General features: G+C 56.3%; 1 protein-coding gene and 2 long non-coding RNA genes across 7 annotated transcripts in view; 2 read left to right on the top strand and 1 right to left on the bottom strand.

Moving 5' to 3' along the window:
* Positions 1-68: 68 nt before the first annotated feature.
* Positions 69-4,155, top strand: LOC140598328 (uncharacterized). Its single transcript, XR_012000659.1, has 2 exons — positions 69-3,252; positions 3,826-4,155. It is a non-coding gene; the product is annotated as an uncharacterized lncRNA (long non-coding RNA).
* Positions 4,156-4,990: 835 nt separating this feature from the next.
* LOC112931353 (uncharacterized) overlaps positions 4,991-27,133 on the top strand; it is a 145,319-nt gene continuing 123,176 nt past the window's right edge. Inside the window, exon 1 of the long non-coding RNA XR_012000669.1 lies at positions 4,991-5,074. This is a non-coding gene — a long non-coding RNA (uncharacterized lncRNA). The remainder of the gene's footprint in view (positions 5,075-27,133) is intronic.
* Positions 8,077-24,587, bottom strand: LIPE (lipase E, hormone sensitive type). Of its 5 annotated transcripts, none has more exons than XM_072754002.1 (10): positions 24,285-24,587; positions 16,504-17,039; positions 14,134-14,224; positions 13,873-14,018; positions 13,460-13,645; positions 13,012-13,306; positions 11,771-11,998; positions 11,375-11,551; positions 8,921-9,345; positions 8,077-8,715 (listed from the first exon to the last, which is right to left on the bottom strand). In XM_072754002.1, the coding sequence occupies exons 2-10, from the start codon at positions 17,017-17,019 to the stop codon at positions 8,494-8,496; spliced, it is 2,286 nt and encodes a 761-aa protein (XP_072610103.1). In that variant the 5' UTR covers positions 17,020-17,039; positions 24,285-24,587; the 3' UTR covers positions 8,077-8,493. The 5 variants fall into 5 exon arrangements, with proteins under 5 accessions (XP_072610103.1, XP_072610097.1, XP_072610114.1 ...); XM_072753996.1 differs by having other exon boundaries at positions 23,798-24,547; XM_072754013.1 differs by lacking the exon at positions 24,285-24,587 and adding an exon at positions 23,798-23,921 and having other exon boundaries at positions 15,563-17,039.

The following is a 27,133-nucleotide window of genomic DNA, read 5'->3' on the forward strand; positions in this document are numbered from 1 at the left end:
TGTGCCCCTGAGTGTGCAAGGGTCCTGGAATTTTTGGCTGTTGGGCTCTTGAGGTGTGAAAGAGCAAGGGGCCTGGAAGCCTGAGTCACCAAAGTCTGCCCCCAACAGGCCTGGCAGGGTTGGAAGTGACTCAGTGAGGGAAGCAGCATTAGAGCCGGGTGGGGTTTCCAGCACGGGTGTCACCCCAAAAATGTAGGAGGCACTGGAAAATTGAGGTGTCACCTGCAGAGAAGGTGGTGCTGTCACCCCACTGGGAATGGGTATGGGGCGATGGCAGGTGGATTACCCTGTCTGCCTGGGATCCCAGCTTTTCCCTCGCCTCCTTCCTGATCCAACACACCAGGACCAAGGCTTGGTCTCCCAGCACCACCCGGATGGCTTGTTGTCCTCGTCCCCGGACTGATGGGTGGCACTCAGCATTTTGCTGGTGTGTGTCCATCACTTGGTCCAGGAGCCTGAGTGTCCAGAGGAACATCTTCTCTCTGCTTCTGGTGTCGTGTCCCTGTGCTCCCATCTCTGGAATCTTTGCCTCGCCAGCTCTGGATCTCTTTCCTTATCTCTGCCAATCTGTTTCCAGTTTGCTCTGGTTCTCTGGCTCCCCCTCTTTGAGTCTCTGCTCCCCCAAGCTGTGTGTCTCTTGCCCTCATCCTGGGGTCTCTGCCTCCCATCCCCACATCCCCATCTCCAGGCCTTCCTGCGGAGGCAGCCACAGGGCCCCATCCCCCAGCTGTCCAGACCATGGGCTGCAGGTGACTCAGGGTGAGTTATCTCTGAGGACCCCACGGCTCCCAGGATGGATGACAACCCGAGTTGTCCTCAGGTTTCCTCTCTCCACTCTGACACAGCCTGGGGGCTGCAATTAGACAGCAACTCATGTAGATGAGGAAATCGGGTGGGGAAGCTGTGAGGTGGCCTGCTTAGGGGTGAGGAGGAGGGCAGCAGGAAGAGCAGGGGCCTGGGGCCTGACCGGTGGCCTCGGCAGTCTCCAGGCACCAACATCCATCTCCTCAATAGGGTTGCTGGATAAAATATAGGATGCCCAGTTAAATGTGAATTTCAAGTAAACAATAATTTTTTTTAGCATAAGTATATTCCATGCAATATTTGGGATATACTTATACTAAAAAAGGTATGTGGTGTTCATCTGAAATTCACATTTAACTGGCTGTCCTGTATTTTATCTGCTAAACCTAGAACTCTGCCTTTAAAGACAAAGGAGAGGAATCCAAGTCCCTGCCCCCCACCTTTTTTTTTTTTCCAGAACCAAGGATCCCAGGCCCCCAGCTCCTTGTCCTCAGGACCTGAGAGTCCAGGTCCTCACCCCCCCACCCCCACCCCCGTCCTCCTCTCTCCTAGAATCCATGACTGGGCACTCAGCTCCTATTCCCTCAGAACCCAGGAGTTCAGGCTCCCATCCCCTTTCTCTCCAGAATCTAAGCGTCCAGGCCAAGTCTGGGTCCAGTTGCCCAATGTGGGTTTCATAAGGCGGGTGGTGCCATCCATGGCCCTGGTGGAACCAGTCAAGCAGAGCGGACAAGTGAGGTTGCCCCCTCTTCCCATCCCAAGCCTGCTGCTTCCTCAAGGGCCAGCCCAGTGAGGCTGGGAGCAGAATAGGAGCTCAGTGGAGTTCTGGGTGGGACACTGTGTCTGGGTTTGGGTGTGTTGTGTCTCTGCATGTGGTGTGTGCGTGTGGTGTGTGCCTCTCTTTGGGTGTTGTGTGTCTTTGTAGGGGTTGTCACGATGTCTCTTTGTGTTCTGGGGGATGACACATGATGACACATGAGGGGGTCTTTTCTATTTGTGTGTCTGTATCGCCTTTCTGTGATTCTCCCTACTGTGCATGTAAATTTTTTTTTTTTTTAACCTACTCTGCATCTGGTTCAGGTGTGGCCAGTTGTCATGGTTCTATAATTCTGATTGGATTAGGTCAGGAGTGTTTTATTTTTATTTAAGATTTTATTTATTTATTCATGAGAATACACAGAGAGGAGAGAGAGAGAGACGCAGAGACACAGGCAGAGGGAGAAGCAGGCTCCATGCAGGGAGCCTGACGTGGGAATCAATCCTGGGTCTCCAGGATCACGCCCGGGTCAAAGGCGGCACTAAACCACTGAGCCACCCGGGCTGCCCAGGAGTGTTTTATTGAATAGTGTAGCCTTGTGTGATGGATTCTAGAGCCAGAAAGCCTGAATCCAAATTCCTTTTTTTTTTTTTTTAAGATTTTATTTATTTTTATTTGAGAGCAAGAGTGGAACACACAGAAGGAAAGGAAGAAACAGACTGTTTCCTGAGTAGGGAGCCTGACATGGGGCTCAATCTCAGGACCTGAGATCGTGACCTGAGCTGAAGGCAGATGCTTAACTGACTGAGCCACCCAAGCGCCCCCTGAATTCAAATTCTGCAGCCCCTTCCTGGCTGTGATAACTTCGGCAAATCATGAAGCTTGCCTGGACCTCAGTTTGTCCATCTGCAAAATGAGTTGTTGCAAATAACAACAACATGGTGGTTGAGAGGATCAGATGAGTTAATTCATGTGAAGTGCTTAGAATTGTGCCTGGCACATAGTAAACATTTTATGTTTATGCCAACAGTGTTGGCAAGGTGCTGTTCTAGTTGCTGGAGATACATTCGTGAACGAAACCAAGTCTGCTCGATTCTGCTCGCAGTCCTGGTAGGGATGAATGAGTGGCCTGCTGGTGGCTGGGTGTGTAATTGCATACCTGGGGTGTCTGTTTTGCATATGAAATAGGATATTTCTGTGTGTGCTGTCGGTGAGGCTGATTGTGTGATTGTGTGCTTGTGTTTATATTTGTGTTTGTAGGTGACTGCGAGTGGTGCATGTGATTCTCTGTGTGGGTGCAAATGAGGATCGCACTAAGCAGGTATTGAGGGCACGTGTTTGGTGTGATCTTGCATTTCTGACTCTGAGGTGCCAGGGGTGTGTCTGTATTTGGGGTCTTGAGAACCCCTCTCAGCTACTCCTTACATGTCCCACAGGTGACCCTGGGAAGGTGACTCCTTCCAAAATGAGCCTCAGTTTCATCTTTTTCTTCTTCTCCCCCTCCCCTTCCTCCTCCTTCTTCAAGATTTATTTATTTACTTTGGGGGGAGAGGGGCAGAAGGAGATGGAGAAAATCTCAAGGAGACTCTCCGCTGAGTGCTGAGCCCATCACAGGGCTGGATCCCAGGACTCCAAGATTATGACCCGAGCTGAAATCAAGAGTCGGATGCTCAACCGACTGAGCCAGCCAGGTGCCCCAAATCCTCAGTTTCTTCCTATTGGGGGTGGAGGAACAGTGGCCTCGAAAGAAACACCTGTGTGAAAGGGAAGGTGGGAGGAGATGGGTGAGGCCAAGGAGAGGCTGAGAAACATGATGGGGACATGGAGAGATGGTCAGGATGGAGACAGAGGAGGAACTGCACAGAGAGTTTGTCTATCCACTCACTAAGCATTTGCTGAGCTCCTGCGATGGGCCAGGACCTCTGGTGGGCATTGCTTCAAGATCTGGGGGAAAGAAGAGAGACCCAGAGAGAGGAAGACCTACCAGGAAAGCAGGCCCAGGGGGGCCTGTTCGTCTCCACCGTGGGGCTTAGTGCTTAGTGCCAGTTCTGAGTGATGGAGACGCAGCGGTAGAGAGGGACAGAGAGGACCCTGCCCCTCCCCAGTCCTTCCTGAGGCCTTATCTGTCCAGATGAAAGAACAGAGGCCATGGGGGGGAAGGTCCCTCTGGGCTGGGGGCACCCCCATGAATCACTTTCTTATCATCTCTAATAGGATAATGACACACCTGCCCCCTCCTAATCACTATTTTTGGCCCCAACTAGGTCCAACGCCCACAGTGAGAAGGGCTGGATGAGTCTGGTCTTTTAGGATCCGGAGAGGAGACACCTGAAAGTCTGAGTCCTGGGTCTTTCCAATGCCAGGACCCAAGAATCTTAGACCTCCCCACCCCACCTAGGAGTCCCCCCTTGCAGCCCCTCTCCTTTTGCTGTCTTTTCTAATCTCTCTGGGCCTGTCTTTATCTCTTTATCTCCATCTGTGTTTTTGTCTCTCCTGTCTCTTTACATCTGCATCTGATCCTTCCTCACTGGGCGTCAGTTTTCTTACTTGTAAAATGGATATTAAAATAATAATCTGATCTCTTAGAACTGTAATGAGGAAGACACGCGATAATTATGTAAAATGCTTTTGCGTAGAACCGGGGCCAGAGTACACGCCATACAAGAGAGCTCTATTTTAATTATTGTTTTCAATATTTTAATCTCTCTTGGTATCAATGTTTTTCTCTTTGTCTCCGTGAGAGTTTCAAGTCTCCTCCCGCTCTGGGTGCCCTTGGCAGACAGCACCCTGGCTTCCCTTTTAGGGGAGGTGGAAAGGGCACGTGGAGGCCAGGCCTTCCCCTTCAGCCGCTGCCTCTTCATCTCTGTTTCTAAGCCCCACCTCGGGACCCAGAACCCTTGCTCGGGGACAAGGCCTGGCTCCAATCCCATAAAATCTTAAACCTCAAATCTGTCATCCTTGGCCAGGGCAGTGACTCTTGGGTGTCCCCGTCCCTACACGCGGACCTTTCAGGGTTTCCAGTTCCCACCTCCCTCAAGATCCAACCATTCAGATGCTCCTGGGACCCTGAAGTCTAGGTTCCTCTGTCCCTCCTCCCTCGGGACCAAGGAGTCTGGACTTCTCAGGTCCCCATCGTCCCTCAAGACCCAGGGATGAGGCCAGCGGCCACTCTCCGGACCCCGCGCAGCCCTCCACGCCCTCCGCCCGCAGCGCTCGGCGTATTTCCAGAGGCGGGCGTGACACGGTCCTCCGGCGGCTAGCTGGGATAAGCCACCCCTGACGTCAATCACTATCTTCCAGCCAATAGACGCTCCGCCTCCTACCGCCCTGACCAATAGGAGCAGGTTCCCTGGTAGGCGGAGCCCACGGCCTATGTCGGGCAGCGATTGGCTCTGGAAGGCGCCAGTCTCCACCAGCCAGCCAATAGGCGGGGTACCTGCGGGGTGGGACTCCCGCGGCGCACCGCAGAGGCTGGAGCTGCTCGTGAGGGAAACGGGTTCCGCGGGACAGTCGGTAAGGCCTTTCCAGCACGCCCGGTACTGGGATTCTGGAGATAGTTCGGAGGGAAAACGGCGAGGCTTGGTGGGGCTGGAGGCGGACGGGGCCGCGAGCCCGGACCGCGCGTTTGCTCTGATGGAGACACTGAGTCCCAGACACCCATCTCCGTTCCATGCCTCTCGCCGGGCCTCATTCTCTCTGCCCCTTCCCGGCCTGCACACCCATCCGTTCAGTCTCGCTTGGCCTCATTGTCTCTCCCACCCACTGGCTTTCCCACTTCCTTCTCTTGCCACTCACTCGCTCGCTCGTCGCACACCCAGCCACTTATTACTTAAACGTTTCCCGAGGCTTCCAGTGTGCCAGGCCTTGTGCCGGGCGATGGTGGTGACCAAGATGAGTCAGATCGAGGCCCTGCCCTCGAGGATCCCGGGTCAGACGGGAGGACAGACACGTTGATGGGCAGGGGTGTGCCGAGGTGGGGGAGTCCAGGAGAGCCTTTTTTTGGCTTTGCTGGGACAGGGAAGGGCTTCCAGAGGAGGGGACATTGGGACCGGATCCTGGAGGGGCAGGAGGTGCCAAGCAAAGGAGATGAGCACGTGGGAGGGTGTTTCAGCACAAGCAAAGTATTACTGTGTGTAGGTGCCCAAGAAGGAGGCCGGTCACGTCCATGTTGTGATGGGGTAACTGTAAGGCTGGAAGAAGATGAAGAAGTGCACAAGGGCAGCCTTGGCATCTTGGACTTTGTCCTGGGGTAGGGTGGTAGTGGGGAGCCAGGTCAGAGCTGGAGCCAGAACTGGAGAAGTGAGACTGGATGCCAGTGGCCCAGAAGGTGGCTTGGGCAGGGATACAGGCAGGAGATGAAGCCTGGGTTAGGACAGAGACCGAGGGAATAATGCAGAGGGTTCAGGAGGCCGAAACAACAGGATATGGGGCTTGATGGGCTTTGGGACGAGGGGCTGTCCAGGACAAAACCCAGAGTTCTGGCCTGGGGTACAGGGGTAGAAGAACCGTCCCTGAGATGGGGACAGGAAATAAGAGGCAGGTTCGTGGGTGGATGACTGTTTTGGGAGAGATGAACAAGGGGTCCTATGAGCTCTCAGGGGCAACAGGACCTTCAGGGACAGTTCTGGGCCATGGTTCCATCCCCCATCACAGCCCTGGCTCTGAAGTCACTTGCTGGGTGAAAGAGGGCCTCTGAGATGAGGGTCCCTCTGTCCCTAGCCCCTCAGGAGACTTTTCTTGTGCTTTTGCATCTTCAGCCTCTCCCTCTTCCCCCCTCCTTTCCTGGCAGCATTAAAACGTTCTATCATCTCTAAACACACACACACACACACACACACACACACAACTACATCAAGCTCCCTTGCATTATTTCTCATCCCTTTTACAGCTGAACACTTGTGCTACCCACTGGCTAAATCTCTTACCTTCCGCTCCCTCCTCAGCCTTCCATGCCTGGCTGCCCACATGCCATGGCCCTGCAATGGCTCTGGACAAGGTCACCAAGGTCCCACCTGCTCCCTGGTGAGGATAACATTTCCATCCTCATCTAACCCAGACCACGCCCTCCCACCTGAAATCCCTTCTACTTACATCTTTCTTGTTTCATGGTTTGCTTCCTCCCTCTCCGGCTGCTCCTTAGAACCTTCCAGGACCGACTCCCCTTTTACTGCCCATCCTTTTACTGGGGGCTGTCGTCCTCACGGCTCTCTCTGTCTTGGCCCTTGGCTCATCCCACCTGTCTACTCTTCCTGGAAAGGTTCTAGTCCCTCAGCCAGAAGTGAGCACCCAGCCTGCTCTCCTGCCCCCTGCTGCCTCCCAGATGTCCCCCTGGATTGTCTCACAGACCTTTTGATCTCTCCATGTGCAAAACAGCTCTCAGAACCCCAACACCCATCTTGTACACACCAGAGCCTCTTCCCAGTAAAGACACAGCTCACTGTCTACACGCTTCCGTGGCTAGGCCCGAGTGCCCCCTTTTCCCCCTTGCTCTCCTGTAACATCTGCTCTGCTCTCAAGGAGTCCTCTTCAACCTCAGTTATGGCTCCTACTCCTATTCCCTAAACTCACAGCCTGTGCCCCAGCTCAGGCCTGTCTTTCCTGTCCCCAGCCTCCTTGGCTTCCTCCACCTCTAGTCTTGCCCTTTCTGGTCTATTCCCCAGTGTCCCAGCAGGCCCTTTCAGGACCTTAGCTGATCCTGGCCCTCTCCTGTTCAAAGCTCCTCTGTGGCTCCCACTGCTCTCATTATAGTCCAGATTGTACTCCAGGCCCTTCAGGATCTGCTCTTGCTGACTGCTCCAGGCCCCTCAGGCCACTTCCCACTTTACACCTGACCTCTTGGCCAGGTGGAGGCTTTAACTGCCCACTGGCTCTCACAACTTTGCATGTTTCTTCTGCCTGGCAAACTTCTGCTTATCCTTTAAGGTCAAGCTCAGATCACCTCCGCTTTGAAGCGCTCCTTGATTACCACAGATGGAGCCTGGGGGGACTGTGACTGGCTGTGTCTCAGCCACTCTGCCCACGCTCCCTCAGTCCCTTGAGGGCAGGCCCTGGATAAAAAATCATCTCTGCCCCAAACCCAGGTCTCCAAAGGGTAAGAGCCGCAGAGTCTTGGTTGAGGGACTGAGTGACTGTTACAGCTGGGCAGAGCTTGGGCTTCCAGTATTTGGGGTGACCAGCTTTGCTTCTGGTTTCCTGTTGTATTTGTTCCAGTTCTCTAGGGAGTTTGGTTTTTTTTGGGGGGGTGGGTGCTGGGGCTGGGTCTGTAAAGGGAAATAGCTGAGAACCCAGGGCCCTCTGGCAGTCACCTGGATTGTATGAAGGGGAGGCGGCCTGTGTTAGGTGAGTCCAATCCCTCTGTATCCTAGAATCTGGGGCCGCAGTCCCCTCCCTCCTCAAGACCCAGAAGTTGGGCTCCCAGTTTTCTACGGGCCGGCCGGGTTTCTCGGATCCGAGCAGCAGAGTCTGATGCTGCCCCCTGGTGGACGACACCCGTCCCTATTTGCAAGAGGCCAAACTAATTAAATACTTTTATTTACAAAGGAACAAAACAACTGACTTGCCGGGTGGGGCCAGGCCCCCGACCCCGCGGCGGTCACAGCAGCAGCAGCAGCAGAAGGCAATGGTGGAGTGCAGCGCCAGCTGTCCCGGAGACTGGTCGGTGTGCGCCCCCTCCCCCCAGGCCGGGGTCTGGGCTCTCGGGGCCGCCCCGCCCCCCGCCCACCCCGCGACCATCCCCGCCCCCCATCTTAAGGCACAGTCTACCCCTCCCGCCCGGCCCGAGGGAGGGGCCGCATGGGCCGGGAGCCCCTCGCGGGGGTCCCCGCCGCCCACCCCGGGGCGCATTCACCACGGAGGCCGGCTCGGAGGGAACAAGAGGCCTTTAGTGCCGCCCCCCGCAGCCCCATCCCCGCGGCGCGGCTCGGGCTTGGGGCTCAGAGGGGCGGTGAGGAGGGCGCGGCGGGCTGGGTGAGGACGAGACGGATGCGCTCCACGCACAGCGCGGCGGCGTGTCGCGTCTCCCGGCACAGCGCCGCCAGGCTCAGGAAGCCGTGCGGCAGGTCCTCCACCACGCGCAGCGTCACCGGCTTGCCCAGGCCGCGCAGCCGCCGCGCGAACATGACCGAGTCGTCCAGCATGGGGTCCAGCGCGCACGCCTGCGGGATGGGGCGGGGAGGCGGAGAATGAGCCTCTGCCCAGCCTCTCCCCCGCCCCGAACCCACCATCCCGCCTCTTTCCCCTTCCCTGATGCGCCCCCAGCGCCCCCCCTGTGCCCCCAGCCCTCCCCTTGTGGGCCATTCCTCCCGGTGGCACCTGCGTGCCCCCCCTCCCCGCCCGGGGCCGTCCCACCCAGGCGCTCACCACGATGTGCACGGGCGGCAGGCTCTGTAGCATGCTGTCAGACGCCAGCAGCGGCGACATGAAGGGGTTCTTGACAATGGGCGAGGAGCAGACGGGCATCCAAGTGGAGCCCTGGCTGGAGCGCCTGGGGTGGAAACCCTCAGGGAAGGCGGCTCGCGCGCCACAGCCTCTGTCCTTGGCGCTCAACTCCTCCTGCGTCTTGGGGGCTTCTTCGGGGGCCTCCTCTGGGCCAACTAAGAAGTTGACGTTGGAGGGTGTGGAGGAGCCCAGTGTCTCCGCAGACAGCGACAGCTCAGGGGTCTCTGATGTGTCAGAGCTGCCCTTTAGGCTCAGGTCATGGAGTGTCAGGCTCTTGAGGGAGTCCGTGCCCAGCAGGCCCTCAGGCTGGGCCAGGGCTGCCTCAGACACGCTGCGACGCATCGGCTCTGCAAGAGGAGCAGGGTCAGGTGGTCAGGCTGGGCCACAGATCAGCCTGGCTCTGTGGGCTGGTGTGAGGGTGGCTGGCAAGAAAGGTCACAGGAAGGGCGGTGGCCTCTGCAGGAGGAGCTGTGTCCTTGGGCTCCGGAGGCAGAGTGTTCCCCCAGAATCCATCCTTGGGGAGGGGAGGGGAGCCCCAAGTGCCCCAGGCTACAACTCCAAGGGGATGTGGGAGGAGTCACCTGGTGGCGGAGGTGGAAGGGTGTGTGTGTGGTCACTGGGAGGGTTAAATGTAAGTCAGTTTACCTCTGGGAGCCTTAGTTTCCTCCTCTGTACAAAGAGGAGATAAAAATAGTCCTTACCTCATAGGAAATGTAGGACTGGGTGGGATGCAGTACTGCTGCCCCCTGGGAAGTCACATGCTATCATGTTTTATGGTGCCTAGTAACATTACATTCTGGCTGCCTCCTGACCCCAGCAATGACGGCTAGCCAACCTGTTAGGGCCACTCAATACAGAGGGTGTGAACAGATCCAAGTGGAGGGGTGAGCAAGCCCACACAGCTTGAAACAAGGCCAGGTTCGTGGGGAGCTAAAGACAGTCTAGGGAGCCTGTTCAGTCCTCAGGGATCCCACACCTGCAGCCACATAGATCTCCCCACAGTTCCTTCGTGTTCTTGGGTTTTATCCCTTCCCTTTGAGAGATCTGGCATATTGTTATCACTCCAATGATGCTAAAGATGCGCCTTGACCCACATGGAACGCTCATTTTTGTCTCAGCTCCATTAATTTTATCAGATCCATGATGCTTACCACTAGGGCCAGGACCCTGCCTTTTTCACTTTTTTTTTTTTTAACTTATCTTTATAAATCCACGAAGGTAAGATGCAAGACAATATGAGAACAACTATATAAGTGCTCTGTGACCCAGAGGGTCACTGGAAGAGAACCACTGACCGGAGTCACGGGGCACAGCCTGTCAGGGTGCCGGCATCTGCTTAGGAGCACCTACTCTGTGTCAGGTTTGTGCTGGGTGCTTGGTACAAATAGTTGCATGAAATCATTACAACAACCTCATGAGGTAGGTACTCTTAACTGTACTCATTTCATGGAGGAGCAAAGAAGGCTCACAGATATGTACCTGTCACCTGGCAACCAGGGAACTTATACTACAGCAAGTTTGCTAGACTGGCCCATGTGCCTCTAGGAGCTACACTTGTCACCTCTAACCTGTACAAGGAAAGCTCCAGTGTTCAGTGGCCCATGGTTCAAATCCCTTTTGATTGTTTTTGTATTTATTTGCATCCATTTGAATACCCTAAAATTAAAAAAGTTAAAGTAAAACATATTCAGTTGGAATAATTTTCTGAATAGGAATGGTACCTACTTTTGAACATGCACTATTATTCAGAAAATACTGTTGCTTTGCTGGAGATAGAAAATGAGTTGGCTGTACTTTAAAATCATTAAAATGTTTTTAAAAAATGGTGGGAAAAATAATAGATCCCTGGCTGTTAGTGGTTTTTGGCTGCATGAGGATCCTGCCACCTGCCCCAGGCTGGGAACCTCTTCCACTGACCAAGGTCTATCCAATCTGCTGATCTCTGTAAGTCCAGGTTCCTAGGCCAGCCCCAGAGTAGGATGTTCCCCTCACGTTAAAAGTCTGCAAAGAATCTGGGAGGGCTGGATTTGAGTGGCATTCTTGGGATTGAAAATCGGCACATGTCATAGGCCTTCTGAGTTTTTTCTACACTCTTTTTGTGGGATGGGCTGTTTGGAAGGTTAACTCGTATAGTTCTGGGAGTTCTGAGATGACCTGGTAGATTGGAAGTCCTGGAAATTCTAGGATGAGAGGCATTGTGGAAAATCAAGGCTGTGCCGAAGTTGCTGGGGATAAATAAGGGGTTAGAGCCAGGTGATCTCTGCTCCCATGAGCACCCCAGGGCACAGTCCCTTTCTTCATCCAGGACTTCAGGTGCGCCACGCCCTCCCTGCTGTCTACCTGGAATGGGTGTGTGAGGGGAGGGGCTTCACTCACCTGCCGTGGGCACTGAATTCGTATGGGACTTGTGCCCACTCAGGTCCAAGAATGAGTGGAGCCATGAGGAGGCACCCAGGCGGAGGTCTCGGAAGAGCAGGGCTGTGTCCCGCCGCACCAGCCCCATCATGCCCAGTGCCTTCTGGTCTGAGTCAGAGTGGTCCTCTGTCTCTCCACCTGTGGAATATATGTGGAAGGCTGAGGCCCAGCTCAACACCCGAAACTTCAGGCATCTGTGCCCCTGGGGACCCAAGAAGATCTGATGGCTTCAGTAGGGACAAGGAGTCTCAGATTTCCTTTCCTGAGTCCCAGAGGCCTGGACTCTAGCCCCGTCCCTGCAGGACTCAAGCACCCAAGCCTCCCCCGGGCCCCCAGCTCTGTGTGTGCTGGCCTTACCAGCATAGGCGCTGACACATTTGGTGAGCACGCTGAGGGGCAGCAGTGGGTCCATGAGGCTCAGAAGGCGGGAGGGTGAGGCGGTAGATTGTAGCATCGTAGCCGGGTAAGCTGCCATGATGCCATCTGGCACCCGCACCCCATAGGCTGCTGCCCGAAGGGACACGGTGAAGCAGAGGTTCCCACCTGCGCTGTCTCCTGCGAGGCATATCCGTTCCCCTGTTGAGCCTGGGTTGGAGGGGGCTTGATCAGTCTCGCAGGGAGGAACTCAAGCTCTGAGCCAGGAGTGCTGGACTCTCAGAGGTGGGGTATGGCCCCCACCCCCAGCCCAAGGTCTAGCCAACTGCAATTTTAGAGATGGCAAACTGAGGAAGGGGCTTGGGGGACAATGGTAAAGGGGATCAAGCCTACTGAGGATGTGGAGATTAGGAAGCTCTGGGAAGGCTGGAGGTCAGAAGTTTAGGGGGACAGGTGGTGGGAGAGGGGAAACCAGGGCCCATTTAAGGGGCAGCTGAGGCCGGGGGATGGAAGGGCAGGGTTCAGCTGACCATGCGAAAGAGCCACATCCCTGTGCCCCAGGGATGTGGCCTGTGCCTTGCCCTGTGCCGCCTTGCCACTTTGCCCTTTGCCTCTGAAGAGGTTCAGAAGCCGGGGGTCAGGGGCACTTGGGTGGCTCAGTCAGTTAATCGTCTGGCTTTGGGTCAGGTCATGATCCTGGGGTCCTGGGATCCAGCCCCATGTCAGGCGCCCTGCTCAGCGTGGAACCTGCTTGTCCCTCTCCTCCCTGCTTGTGCTTTCTGCTGCTATCTCTGTCTCTCTCTTTCAAATAAATAAAATCTAGATAAAAAAAAAAAAAGACGCAGGAGGTCAGAGGAGCTGAAAGAATGAGCTGGGGCGTGGGCCAGGAGGCTGGCGGTGCAGGACAAGAGGGTGGAAAAAGGAGGAGAAACAAAAGGTCAGAGGTGCTGAAGAGATGGGGGGATGAGGCATCAGGGCTAGAGTTGGGGAGCAGGAAGCAGAAGAAGGAAGTGTTTGGGACAGAAGATCTGGGGAGCAGTGGAGCAAGAGGGGGTGAACAGATGGCAGCGCTGGGTGGTAGGAGATGGGAGGGCAGGCCCTAAGGGCGCAAGGCCAAGGCCTGAGGGAATACATGGCTCACCCCCCTTGCAGTCCCGGGGTGGGGGCTGAAGTGGGCTGGGGCTGGAGCAGGGAGTGGGTGACAGTGAGGGGCGGGGGCTCACCGAGGAGGGCACAGTGCTTGACAGCCCAGCAGTAAGCGTAGAAGCACTCCTCCAGCGCTCGGGGGAAGGGGGCCTCAGGGGCCAGGGAGTAGTCGATGGAGACGATGGGGACACCCAGCTCCTGGGCCCAGCTCTTGAGGTAGGGCTCATGGGATTTGGAGGTTTGGGCCACAAAGCCACCACCATGGATGTGCACCACCAGGGACTGTGAGCGGGGTGCCTGCTGCGGGCGCGGCCGCAGCTCCAGGCTCCGGGGCCCCTCGGACTTCACCAGGCTGCTGAGCTCCTCACTGTCCTGGGGGGTGAGGGAGGAGGGTATGGGTGAGGCCGGGCGGCCTGCTGGGCTCACCCCACCAAGGGGATGTGCTCAGAGAGACAGGATTGGGGGGCAGGGGCAGGTGTAAGTGGTGGGAGGTGGGAGGGCACCTGCGGGAGGGCTGTCTCCTACCTGTCCTTCACGCAGGTCATAGGAGATGAGCCTGACAAGGACTGGCCCCGGGCCACTGTGGGCCAGTGGAGGTGAGATGGTGACTGTGAGCTTGGGGTCAGCAGTCAATGGCATTTCAAAGGCCTCTGGTGGCAGACTGAGCAGGCGGCTTACTCTCACAGTGGCTGATGCCATGTTTGCTAGAGACTGGTGGGAAGGAACAGAGGGGTGCTAGGAGGAGCTGCTTGCAGGGGTTGCCCTCAAGCCTCCTCTCCTTCCCCGCCCTCCTCCCCACCCTCATCCCTTCTTTGCCATCACAGGCTGTCCCTGGGCCTGGAGCCCTGCAGATGCCTAATATGGGCTGGGCTGGGTCTCTGGGTCTTCTGTGTGCCCATCTTGTAACACGTAGGGCCTTCGTCAGGCCCCATGCTTACCGACAGCACCTCAATCTCGGTGATATTCCAGAAGGCTTTCCAGAAGTGCACATCTAGGTTCTGTATGATCCGCTCAAACTCAGCCCCACGCAGCTCTGGGTCAATGGCAAACCGGCCGCTGGTGAAGAGGGAGCTGGCGGTCACACCTAGGGGTTGGGAGGGATGTCAGGGAGCCCAGCGGGGTGGAGGGGGTGGGAATCAGAGGAGGAGGAGGGACAGGAAAGGAGGTGAGGCCACGGGCAGGACCCGGCCAGGACTCACCAAGGCCTGTTTCATTGCGCTTATAGTGCTCCCCGAAGGACACCAGCCCGATGGAGATGGTCTGCAGGAATGGCCGGATGGCCGGTGTGAACTGTGGAGAGATGCTGCTAGGTCACCCACTGCCCAGGAGGGACTGGAGGCAGGCAGGAATGAGGGGCAGAGACATGCTTTGGGGGGAGACATGGTCATTCACAAACACTTAGTGAGCTCCTGCCATGTGCCAGGCATTGCTCTAGGCACCTTCGGGGAGCTGATGTCAAAGGGGAGACCAACAATAAGCAAATAAAGGCATATATTATATGATGCTTCAGGACCAATGCTTTGGAAAAACAGTAAGTGGACATAGACTGGCAACTCGGGTCAGGCTGCTTAGATGGGTATCTGGGGAGCACTGGAGGAGGGGTCCAGATGAAGGGAGGGAAGGCTGCTCCCTGCAGAGGACATGGCAAGTGCAAAAGCTCTGAGGCAGCCTGTGCTTGGCGGGAATAACGTGTGGCTGGAGCACCCAGCCAGGGGAAGGAAGCGACCAAGGTCAGAGAAGCAGAGGGAGCTCTCACAAGCCCTGAGGCATTTGGATATATTATTCCAGATGTGGGTGGAGCCATAGAAGGCTGGGAGGAAGGTGCAGGGATTTCCTGAAAGTCAGTGAGGACAGAGACGAGGCCAGGCAGACGGACAGACGGACGGGGACCAGTTCCTGGGCAGCAGTTAGACAGGAGATGGTTAGAGATGGACAGGCCAGGCAGACGGACAGACGGACGGGGACCAGTTCCTGGGCAGCAGTTAGACAGGAGATGGTTAGAGATGGACAGGGCCAGAGATCTTGAGGCAGAAAGACAGCTAAAGGGGAGACTGTGTCTGAGAGAGGAGCTCAGCAGGCTAAGAAAAGACAATAGGGAGACCAGATCAGAGGGAAAAAAAAAACACAGGAAGCTGGGCAAGGGCCAGCTTTGTTCACTCCACAACAGGCCTATATATCCTACTGTGTGCTCAGTAGGAGGCTTGAATTGGGGGCGGGGGTGCGGAGTAGGGGGCTAAGCTGGAGCCACATACCAGAGGCTTCTGCCTAGGGGAGCTGACATTTTGGGGGCGGGGGCTGTCTGGCACCAGAGCAGCTGGGCCCTCAGAGAATAGCTGTCAAGCATGACCTTGCCCCTGGCCAGGGGCCCAGTGGGCCAGAGAGCACAGCGCTGCCTGGCCATTTTGACTGGAATGCTGGCTTCTCTGGCCCCAGGATCTCTCTCCCGTGACTCTAAGGTCATGGCACGGACACAGGGAGGAGCCAGCTGGCCCAGCTGGGCTGATCAATATTTGTGGGGTCAGCTTAGGTGAAGGGAAGTTCCCAGGCTGGGTTGGTGAGGACAGGTTGCTCTGTGGGGAAGTGTGGAAAGGTGAGGTGGGATGAAGGCTGAGAAACTGTCAAGCTCACCTGGAGTGGGGATGGGGAGGCCCAGAGAGGATCTGAAGGGTTGCTGTGTCACGCAGGTCCAGATACTCCTGCGGGGGTTCCCTGATGTGGCTGGGGCCTGGGTGACCCAGCACTGACCTCACACAGGAACAAGTTCGGCCTCTGCTCTGAGTCCAAGGACCCCCCCCCACCCTCCCCCCAGTTCTGAGATCCTTAACTACTTTGAGTCCAAAGGCTCCCAGGCTGCTTTCCTCTCAGTGCTAAGGTGAGCAGTTACCCCCTGGGGGTGGTTAGGATGGGCAGAGGGTGGAAGACCTGCACCCGGCAGCCAGGGCCCTGAGTCTGGGAGGAGAGGGGCCACTGCTAGGTCTTCCTTGCTCTCGCCAACTCAAAAGTGCTCCTTGGCCTTTTCTGTGGCCTGAAAACCCTGATTCTACAGCTCTTTAGGTGAGCCAGAAGAAAGCCCAGGCCGACTGGGGTCTAGCTGAGCAGCTGTGGCCTGAGCCCCTTGAGCCTCTGTAAAGTGGCGGTGGCACCCTCCCTCCTGCCCACGCCTTCAGTGCGGATGACTAGATGGGGTGTGCTCTTATAAATGGGTCTTTGAGAAAATACTCACTCCCCTCCTAAGGGGTCTCAAATGATTTCAGGGGCCAGACAGGTCATGGCAAAGGGTAAACGACTCTCCCCTGAGTGTACGATGGAAGGGAGCAGTGGGGATCCTGGCGGAAAGAGCTACCAAGTTAAAGATTCCTTATTACAAAGTAGAATCGACCCAGGGGCCACAAGTTTGAGACCCCCGGTGCAGCCGTCTGAGCCCTAGACCGCTTCCCCTTTCCTGAATCTACTCTTTCTGGAGTTTGGTGATACTGATCACTGTGGTTATTCGGTGATGCTGTCGGGACAGGTCAGGGTCCACCACGTGCCTTCACTGTTGGCCGGGAGGAGGGGGGCGGGGGGCTCACCTGGAAGCCCAGACAGCGACCGTAGAAGCAGCCCTTGTGCAGAGTGACATACTCGCGCAGGAATTCAGCAATGAGCCCCTCGTCGCCCTCGAAGAAGAGCCCCCCAGGCCGGTTGGTGGCCAGCAGGCGCTGGGCGTAGTAGGCTAGGGCACGGAGCTGGGTGAGGGCGACCAGGTAGGCCTCGAGTTCTGCCAGGTTGTGGCTGGTGCGGAAGAAGATGCTCCGGCGGTTGGAGGCCACGTAGCGGGATTTGTGTAGCAGGTGTGCCAGGCAGCAGCGGGCTGTGTGCACCAGGCTGCGGTACCCATTGGCCGGCGTCTCTGCGTCCAGGTCGAAGAGGTGCGCCACGCTCAGCAGGCGGCCCAGGGCTGGCTCCAGCCCCAGCGCCTGCTCCCGAATACCCGCAAAGACGCCGGCCAGTCGTCGTGCGGTCTCCCCAGGGCCCTGGCTCGAGAAGAAGGCCATGTTGTCTTCTGCCAGAGTCACCAGCGACTGTGTCATCGTGCGCAGGTCCATGTTTTGTGTGAGCCGCGAGGCTGCGGGCAAGTGGGGAGCCCCTATTAGGCAGGAGTGGACCAAGGGTGCCCCTGAAAAGGATCTTCCTTTTTTCAGACCCAAGAGTCCAGGCCCCAGACCTCTCTTCTCTTTGCCGGCTCCTGTGTGGGACGCTTACTGGTTTCCTAACTCCATGCTTCACCTACAACCCAGACTCTCTGCTTCCAGAGCAACCCAACTCTCTGCTTCCTTCCAGAATTACCCAATAATTCAGGTATCCATCTCCACTTATTCTCCTGGGGCCCAGGACTCAGAGAATCTGAGAGGTGTGGAACCCTACCTGATGCCCTCTCTCAGGACCCAGTTCAGGCCCCCATCCTACCTCCTTCTCAGGCCCCAGGCGTCATCCACAGGCTCTTCGCCTCCACCAGTATTTGGGAGAGCTCAGCCCATAGCCCATCCATTCCCATCAACCTGCTGGTGTCCTAGGACCCGGGTCTCAAGCCCAACTCTCTCCCTGATCCCAGTTTGTAATTCTAGCCTTACTTAAAACCGAGGAGTCACTCCTGCCCCCTCCTGGTCCCTCATATCTGACTGTGGAACCACCCCCTAAGTTCTGGCTGCTTCCCTGCTCCTCTGCGGGATCCCCAAAACTTGGTTCCACCACTCCTCAGCTGGATCCCCTGGCCTTCAGGCCTCTCCACTTGGTTTGGATTGCACGGGCCAGCTGTCCTCATCCCTGCCATTAGCCTTGAGCTCACTCTGTGCCAGACCTGCGCTAAGAACTTTCTGTGTGTTTGCTCATTTAGTGCTTGCTAACCCTGAGAACCAGACTGCTTCTGTTCACATTTCAATTATTACCGGTAGCATCCCCATTTTACAGGAGAAACTGAGACTCAGGGCTGTTCAGTAAGGAGCTAAAGCTTGCATTGAAAGTGGAAGTGCAGAATTCAAACCCAGATCTCTGGGTCCAGAGCCATTACTTACGCTGGTCTCCCTCGCTCCAAGGGCTCTGGAGGCTGCACCTTTAGCTATGGCCCTCAAAGGCTTGCTCTGGACTAGGCCCGACTTCCCGCACTTCAGGGTCTCTGGTGAGCGTCCTTCCAGGATCCCTGTACTGTCACCCAGGTCCTGGACAAGCCACTCTTGCACCCCTTTGGTGGAGATGGCGCTCTGTGCTCTGGAGACTCTTTCCTCCTGAAGCCCACTCAGGACCTTGCCTGGCTTCTGCCTCGTTCCCCAGAAGGTGTCTCCCCCTCCCTTCCAGGCCCTGGGTTTTATAGCGTGGCCATTCCTGTCTCTCAGCAGACAGTGCACTCACCCCTCCCAGACCTCTTCTGAGCTCCCCTAGGCTGAGCTGCAGGCTGCGCAGTGTGGCTAGTGCCAGTAGAGTCCTGGGGCGATAAACCAGGGGGAGGGACAGAGCCTGCCCAGGGTGTGGCCACCCGGCTCCACCTCCCAGCCAGAAAGGACACGGAAACCATGTGCTATAAACAGAGCAGCGAGCCCAACTCCCAGCCCCCTCTGCCGGTTCCCACTCCAAAGACAGTCCTTGTCCCAGGCTCCTCTGCCTTAGAACCCAGGAATCTGGGCCCCAGCCCCTTCCTCCCTTGGGTCTAGGAGTCCAGACATTCAACTGCCTCCTCAACAATCAGAAACTGAGGCATCTGGCATCTAGCTTGCCAACCCTCTTCTCCCTTAGCAGCCAGGAACCTTACCCTCAGTTCTGAACACACTGTCCCTGCTCACCCAGTCCTGCTGCAACTCCCTCTCCCTAGGCCCAGTGATCTCAGCTCCTGGGCCCCCAGGCTGGCCCTGGCACAGCCGGCCCCAGCTGCTGGGGGGAGAGAGAGGGTAGCCAGCCCTGCCTGTCCCTCCCGAGAGGACAAAAGCCGATTAAGGGTGGTGCCAAGCTCAGCTGGGGGTTCTGAGCCACAGGTCCTACTGTGTGGTGTTCCCATACTGGGCACCTGCCACTTACCCTTCACAGGCCATCCTGCTGTGACTGTCATCCTTACCTCACATATGGGAAACTGAAGCTCCAAGAAATACTTTACCTATGTTATTCCACATGTTTCCTACCTGGCCAGCTCCTTCTCACACTTCAGGGCTCAGCCTGTCACCTCCTCAAAGAGGCCTTCCTTAACTACTCCTCCCCACCTAAGATACATACGCCTATCATTACTTTCTGCCGTCATACTTGTGTCTCTTTTTTTTTTTCATATTTGTGTCTCTTCCTAGAATTTTACACACTTGTAATTATATGCATTTGTTTACATGTTTGTTTGTCCCCCCTCCCCGTTCCCTGGGACAGAATCAGACTTCATGGAGCTGTGAAGCTTATATGTGTAGAGGTAGAGCTCTTTAGGAAAAAAGATATAAGATCACAAATACAAACTTAGGGACAAGGCTTTGGAAGGGGTCTGCATGAATGAGAGGCCCTGAGACCTCAGTGTCATTGGCTTGGCTATGGGTGAATCCTGTCTCTCCTCTTTTTTTTTTTTTTTTTAATTTATTATTTAGGGACACCTGAGCATCTGCCTTTGGCTCAGGGCATGATCCTGGAGTCCTGGGATCAAGTCCCACATCAGGCTCCCTGCATGGAGCCTGCTTCTCCCTCTGCCTGTGTCTCTGCCTCTCTCCTCTCTGTGTCTCTCATGAATACATACATAAATAAAATCTTTTAAAAATTATTTATTTATTTATTTATTTGAGAGAGAGAGAGAGAGAGAGAGAGAGAGAATAAGCAGGAGGGGAAGAAGGAGAGGGTGAAAGCATCTCCAGTAGACTCTGTGCTGAGCAGGGAGCCCAATGTGGGGTTCAAACTCAAGACCCTGATCAGGACCTGAGCGGAAACCAAGAGTCGGACGTTTAACCGACTGAGCCACCCAGGTGTCCCTGTTTCTCGTCTTTGATTATCATGCCCCCTAGGGCAGGGGGTGGCCCCAGGGCTCATCACAGGGTCTGGCACACAGTAGTGCTCAGCAAATATTTGACGATGGTAAGGAAGAGTAAAGAGTCAGAGTGGGGGCAGAAGCAGGTGAATGGGAGCCTGGGAGAGGACCACCCCTCCCCAGGGCAGGCAACCTGATGAACAGACAGAGGCCTGTGGAGATGGCGCTAAGCTTGGTGGCCGGGGGAGCCTGGATGGGCCTGGGTGAGCAGCAGTGAGGAAGAGGCTGAATCTGAGGCCTTCAGGATTCCAGGCCCTGCCTTTTGCCCTGTTCTAGGCAGGTCCATGGGGGCTGTTGGGTGGAGACCAGAAGGGATGTCGAAGTTGCCAGAAACTTGCCAAGAATCTCAGGCAGAGGGCACTGGGGCAGAGGCAGGCGCACAAGGCCCGTGGGCAACAAGTGGAGTAGAGGTGGGGCCAAGGGGTCCTGTTGCCTGGCGCCAGCCCTTTGCCCTAAAGAGCCACAGGACAGCTGGATCCAGCCTGGATTCTGGCCCCTGAGGACTGAGCAGAGGTGAGAAGGGTGGTAGGGAAGGAAACTCCGGGAGGATGGAGGAGGAAGGGCCAGGTCTGAGGCCTGGGAGCCTGCCAGGCAGCTGCTGGGTTGGGGACAGTGAGTGTAGCCGGCGCCCTGAGTGTGTCTGCCTAAAAAAAAGCAAACACTGCTCTAACGACCCTGTGGGCCAAGGCCAGGCACTGTTCTGTACAGGCTTCACGGGAAGTAACTCATTTCATCGTGGGGACCGTCATCATCATCATCATCACCCCTTTGGCAGAAGAGAAAAGTGAGAGGCAGAGGAGGATGGGACTGCCCAGTCACAGGGCCGGCAGGGATGGCTCAGCTGGTCCCTGCAGCGTTTCTGCAGTGTGTGTGTGTGTGTGTGTGTGTGTGTGTGTGTGTGTGTATCTCCTCGCCATCATGTCTAAGCTGACGGCTCTCTGGGTGGTCAGGTGTGAGTGTCTTTGAGGCTCACACAGATATACATATGTGGGTACATGTCATGCCTTGTGTTTGCCGGCCGGGATGTTTGTGGGTGGGTGTGTTGACATTTTTTCCCAGTCTGTGCTTTTGACTATTTCTCAGTCTGCTTGAAGGCATGTTTGTACGTATGTGTCATGGCCTGTGTTTCTTGGCCTGAGTGTATCTGTGTGTTTTCCTTGCCCTGTAAGATTGCACGGGCATGTGTTTGTATGTGTATGGACGTATATACTCCCGTTTGTGTGTACTGGGGTCGTGTGTGTGTGTGTGTGTGTGTGTGGCCACTTCCCACTCCCATTCAACGCATCATAAAGTTCTTCCCCTCTGCCCCCACAGAAACCTCTGGAATCTGGCTTTTCTACCACCTCCACTGACCCCGCATCTAGATCTAGATGACTGTAACAAGTCCTTCTGTGTTTCTGATTTGGCCCCCTTCAATCTCTTTTCTGTATAGCAGCTAAAGGATTTTTCTAGAACTTTCAATCCGGTCACACACTCCTAACCCTGCAACACCCCCACCCCTGCTCTCAGGATAAAGCCCCAAATCCTGGACATGGCCTCCTAAACCAGGTGCTATCTGGGCTCCCTGCCACCCAGCCCCCCTCGCCCTCCCGCCCTCCCGCCCTCCCGTCCCTTGCTGAGCTCCCTCTGTGCTGTAATGAGCCACTTCCTTGGGCCTCAAGGTCTTTGCCCACACTGTCCCCTTCGCCTCCCTGCCCCCTTGCCCAGTAGTCAACACTTGCTCATCCTTGGGCCCAATGTCACCTTCCTGGGAAGCCTCCCTCTTAAATTTTCTTAGGACTTTCCCTCTTATATTTGCCAGTTTATAATTATATCTGATTTGTGGGATTATTTGATTGATGTCTGTGTCCCCAGGTCAAACGTGAGTCTGTCCTCACCATAGAGAGTCCAGGCCTGACTCAAGTAAATGTTCAGTGAATGTCTGCTGAATGAATCTGTATGACTGGAGCTTTCTGGGTTCATAATTAAGGTTGGGGCACAGAGCAGTTTTGAGTTCACACACCCTGCCCTCAGGAGGCTGGGTTGGCCATCTCTCTGCCCTCACTGGCCAGGTAAGGAAGCTCAGGTGACCTTGCTTCCTCAGAGCCTCAGCATTATCATCTCGGAAATGGGGTGATCATAATGACACTAGAGTCATCGGTTACTGGCAAGATCAAATTGATGACTAGGGACAGCTCCAGCCAGCCTGGATGCCCTCAGGGTAGAGGCAAGGTCTGATTCACTCTGCTGAGGTGTGGCACCCTTCCTGAGCCTCAGGAAATGACAGGTGAATCTCAGAGCTTAGTGGAATGAGCCTTTGTGAGTAGGTGGGCCCATGGGTTTGTGGGTAGGACTGGCTCAGCCCCGTGCAAGGCACCCCACCCAAGAGGATTCTGATTCCTCATGACAACCCTAAGGGCAGCACGATTATTATTATCCCAGTGTTACAGTTCACACATTCCTTCACTTACTAATTCAATAAATATTTGAGTGCCTCTGTGCCTGGTATATCAGGCTATGAAAATGTGGGATAAACAAGGCAGATGCAGTCCCCGTCTTAGGGAACTCGCTCTCTAATGGGGAGTAACAGTAATAATAACCTCTACCCCTCATGCAGGCGTGCTGTGTGCCAGTGCCAAATATGCTACACTCATTCAAACCTTACAACAGCACCACAAGTCAGGGAGTCTTATCATTGTGCCCCTTTTACAGCTCAGAAAGTTCAGACAGGGAAAGAAGAAACCTGTTGCCCAATGTGCCAGTTTATGACCCAGGAACTAGGCCCCCAATGGCCACATTCTTAACTTTGGTCTGTACTGCCTCTGGGCATGCTGTCCTGCTTCTGAGGCTGTGTCTGGCAGTATGACAGTGAATGCCCTCAGGTCCCAGTCTGAGCTCTGAGCCTGTCTGCGCCTGCGTGTGTGCACACGCACACATGCTTGTGTGTAGCCAACTCTAGTTCTATCTTTGGCTGATGATGTTGCCTAAAGCAGAGAGAACAATGGGCCTGATGTCTCTAGGGCCTGGGGGGCTACCTCGGTTTCTTTCCTTCACCTGAACTTCCCATAGATCCTCCCTTGGCTTCACAAATACCCATAACCTAAGGAGAACTTAATGTGTGCCCCTGCCTGAGGCTTGTAGCATCTGTTGATCTGTCTTTCTCCAGCTTGCTGAGATCTGTAAATAATGTGACACCTTAGGAACCCAGTTGACAGCCCTCTCTTCTTTGCCCTAGGGAAGGTGTGGTAGTCTGAAGCCTACCCAGGGCCCCCTCGTCCTAAAAAGAGTGGGGGTCAGGAAGTTAGGCTCCAATGGTGCTGGGCTAAGCAGGTGGCTGACAAGGAATGGATGCATGGATCGAATGAAGGATGGGACGGTGGACTGTTTGGAGCCATACTGAGGCATTTCCCACTACGAGGCACCCTTCCTCCTACCTTTCTCTGACAGTGAATGCCCTCTAAACTTCCTCCTTGAGCAACAGTTTCTAAACTTCTCCATTATCCTCTCATAAGCACCAGGGACCTGAAAACCGGGGCTGGTAGGAAACAACAGGCCAGGAATTGACCCCAGGGTCACACATTGAGCACGAAGCCTGCCCGGGAACCCTAGTCTAGGAGACTTGCATTCAGGCCACTCTTCCCGAGTCCGCACGGGGGCGAACGGTGGTCTCTATGCTGAGGGGAATATTCCGCTCTCACATCACCCATTCTCACAATGGATCAGCCCCGCACCCCCTCGCAGGGCGGCAATGGGCCAGCCCACGGGCTCCCCCACTTCTCGTGGCAGTGGGTCAGTCCACTCGTCCCCAGTTCTCCGCAGGATGTCCAAGGTTCCTTCCGTTCTGCTGCCGGCCCCCGCGCGCTCACCTTTGGTTTTGCTTTTTCGCCACCGCCGGCGGCTACGGCTCTTGGAGTCCTCTTTGGCCCTCTTCGAGGCCAGGGCCCCGTCGGCCCTGGCTGCCCCGGTTCCCCAGACAGACTCCATCAATTCTCCGCCGTCCCCACGCGGGGGCCGATTCCAGTCGCCAGGCCCCGCCCGGATGGCCAATCCTCGCCGCACACTGCCATCGGGCCCCCTGCCAGCCAATCCTGGGCTTGCTCCGCTCTGGGTCCCGCCCCTTGAGCAATCCGGGACGCTCTCCACTGCCGGGTCCCGCCCCCAAACCCCGGGGCCTCAAGCCTGGCCCCGCCTCCTCACGCCCTTTAAAGGGCCCGTGACTAACGAAAATGCAGCCCTGGAGGCGGCGAAAAGTGTCCTTCGGACAGGACTCGTGGGGAGTCCCGCGGAGGTCACGCCAGAAGGGAAGCCTCGATCTTCTCATGTGCTGGCTCTCAGCCTCGCTTTCCCACTCACCTTCCCAAGTAGGGATCCCCTAGGACGCGGCCCGGCCCGCCTGCTGGAGGGGAAAGCGGGGCGCCTCTGAGCCTCCGCCTGGGGGGGCGGGGCGAGGCGGGCCAGGTCCTCCGGCAATTCAAAGCCGGGAAGGGGCGACAGCGCTGGAGGCGGGGCTCCGCTGCGAGCCGTTGGAGAAGGAAGCCCCGTCTTCTTCCCCCGACCTCTGCGTCCTATTGCTCTCTTTCTCGGGGGTTCCTTGCTCTGCCTGGCCCGTCTCTCAGAGAATGGAAGGGCGGGGGAAGGAGAAGGCCCGGCGCCTGCGCACTGGCCCGAAGCCAAGGCTCCGCCAGCCGAGAGCTACCGTAGAGTGCCGGCGGGTGCCTGGGAAAAGGCGGGAAACCGGAGAGGCTCGAGGCTCGCGCATGCGCACACAGTCAACCGCCGAGGGAGCGTGGGAGTGGCGGCGGGGCCCGCCGCGGCGGCGTGGGGAGGGCGACCCTTAAGACTGGGTTCGGGAACCTGGAGAAACAGCTCTTCGTCTTCACTGGCAGAGATGCCGACCTCGGGCCCTCCCTTTCCATCCTGCCCTCCCGCCTTCCCTCCTGAAGCGCCTGAGGAGCCCTGACCCTGAGACCTCGTTAGTCTCGTCGGCCCTGAGAGATGGCCCAGGCCTTCGGAGAGGGACTGGCCTCCGCGCCAAGGCGGCCGTTGCCGGCCCTTCCGACTCCACGGCTGTGCGGGAGCCCTCTGCTTCTGGATTGGGGCTGCCTTGCCTCCTCTCAGGCTGCTTCGGCAGTAGCCCCGCATTCCGTGCCCGCTTCTGCCTGAGCGCCGAGGAGCTGGAGCCTGCCCCCGCCTCCCCCCACCCCCCCCAGGGACACCATTGCCTGCGTCAGAGGAGAGGGCATCCCTGGCGGCCAGCGGGGTCCAGGGGCCGGCCGCTCCGATGCTGCTCCCCGCAGCTCTCCCTCGGCCCAGCCTCCGCCCTGCCCAGGACGTTGGCAGACCCCGCAGCCCCTCTCCTACGCCGCCCTTCCTGAGAACACCGGTGCTGGCTGGACCGGGGCTCCTCCGAGGGGCGGCCTGGCAGAGAAGCGTGTCCCTGCCCACCCCGGGGGACCTGGAGAGCTCAAGGGTCACTGGCTGAGACCTGGATTTTCCACCTAGTGGGGATGGAAACGCCGAGAGGGTAAGGGTGTATGTGCAGCACCAGGTGGCCGGTGCCTAAGGCAGAGGGTGCCGCAGGGCTGTGAGTTTGGGGACTGATGGGTGAATACTGGCGTCGGGTGCGGGGGACAGCTTCTCCATTTCCTGGCCCCTTCCCTAACCCAGAGCCCTGTCCCGTTTCTGTCTGATTTCCCCAAAATTCCCAGTGGAGAGGCAGCCCGGTGCAGGGGAAGAAGTGCCAGTCCCTATATCCGCCCCACCTCCTGCAAGGGCCTTGACGTGTCCATGCTTCAGCTTCCTCATCTATCAAATGAAGCTGTTGATCTTTGTCTGGAAGAACCATTCAGGGATCCCCTGAGCCAGCCTGACGCACTGGTGGTCCGTATCTCCTCCCGACTGAATAAATGACCGTCCCTGGGAGGCTCCCATTCCTCTGGCCTCAGACTCACCTGTGTCCCTGTACTGTCTCTGACTCTGGCTGCCAGTTTTCTTCCCGTGTGCCGTTGTCCCACCGTGTCCTAATGCCACTTCATGTTTCCCCTTGGAGGCCAGCTTCATTCCCTGGGCCACTGTTCCACTCCTCTTGGCTGGTGAATTGCTCTTTAATGGAGACCTCAGATCTGATTCTGAGTCAGAATCCGTGACCCACTCAAACAGTGTCCTCCACTCTGAAGCTGGCCCCTGTGTGGATAGCTGGTGCAGTTTTGATAGAAATCCCCATTCGATCGGAGATCTTTGCTGGGATTTGGCTCCTTGAGCTGGATCTGTTTGCTGGGCTTTAGGGTCTGAATGTCCCATTCTCTCTTGGGATATAGATTCAATCTGAGCAGGTGATCTAATCTTGAGTCTAGGCTGGATTGGAGGTGTTGTTCCAGCTTTTTGCTTAGCTGGAGGTTTCTGCTCTGGGCCAGGTCCTGGCTGGGCAACCTTTGCCTCTCTCAGTTCTGGTTCCCATTGAGTTTCAGGCTCTTGTCCTGACCCAGGTGCCTGCTGTGAGGCAACTTCCTGTGGAGAAAAGGGCACCTGGTGGATGGGAGGTGATTGCTGTGGTGCAGGCTCCTGTGGGGCAAGAAGTTCCTTCTGCAAAGCTGAATTTTGGTGGGTGCTAGGTTCCTGCTGGGATTCAGCTTCATGTTGGGCAAGAGGCTCCTGCTGAGTGAGGGGTCTTTGCTGCAGAGTGGGCTCCTGTTGAGTATTGGGTCCCTGATGAGTCTTAGATGCTGCCTGGGCTGTGGCTGTCACTTTTAGCTCAGGCTCTGGCTGCGTGATAGGTGTCTGGTGTGGCTTAGGTTCCCAGTCAGGCCTAGACAGAGACTTAGAGTCTGGCTCCACTGTTGTTACTTCCCTCTCAGGAGGTGTTGCTCTTCCAGGTTTCATCTTTCTGTGCTCCCAAGGCCTCCTTTGTCACAGATCCCTCATTGATTCCTCATGATGATACCTCCCTTTGGATTCCACTACTTCATCTTGGCATCCCTGGTCTTTTTTTTTTTTTTAGGCAGTTGGCAAGTGGCACTGCTGACCTCCACTTCTATGCCAAGTGATGCACTTCTGTGCCCTCTGCCGTGGAAGGAGGGATTAGGAACGGGGAGGCTGTGTGCCCAGTACTCTCCTACCAGAGGGGAGGGGCTTACCCTCTTGTGTCATAAATAGGACCCCACCCCACTTGCCACTCAGTGTTTTTTTCTCTTAAGGTAAGCATC

This window comes from Vulpes vulpes, chromosome 1, assembly GCF_048418805.1.
Source record: "Vulpes vulpes isolate BD-2025 chromosome 1, VulVul3, whole genome shotgun sequence".
In the NCBI taxonomy this organism is placed as follows: domain Eukaryota; kingdom Metazoa; phylum Chordata; class Mammalia; order Carnivora; family Canidae; genus Vulpes; species Vulpes vulpes.

Coding starts and splice junctions, on each gene's coding strand:
- LIPE (XM_072753986.1), bottom strand. CDS start 18,482: ATGGTTTCCGTGTCCTTTCTGGCTGGGAGGTGGAGCCGGGTGGCCACA. Junction 11,999..13,011: donor CAAGCACTGTGCCCTCCTCG/GTGAGCCCCCGC, acceptor CCTCCAACCCAG/GCTCAACAGGGGAACGGATA. Junction 11,552..11,770: donor ATGTGTCAGCGCCTATGCTG/GTAAGGCCAGCA, acceptor TATATTCCACAG/GTGGAGAGACAGAGGACCAC.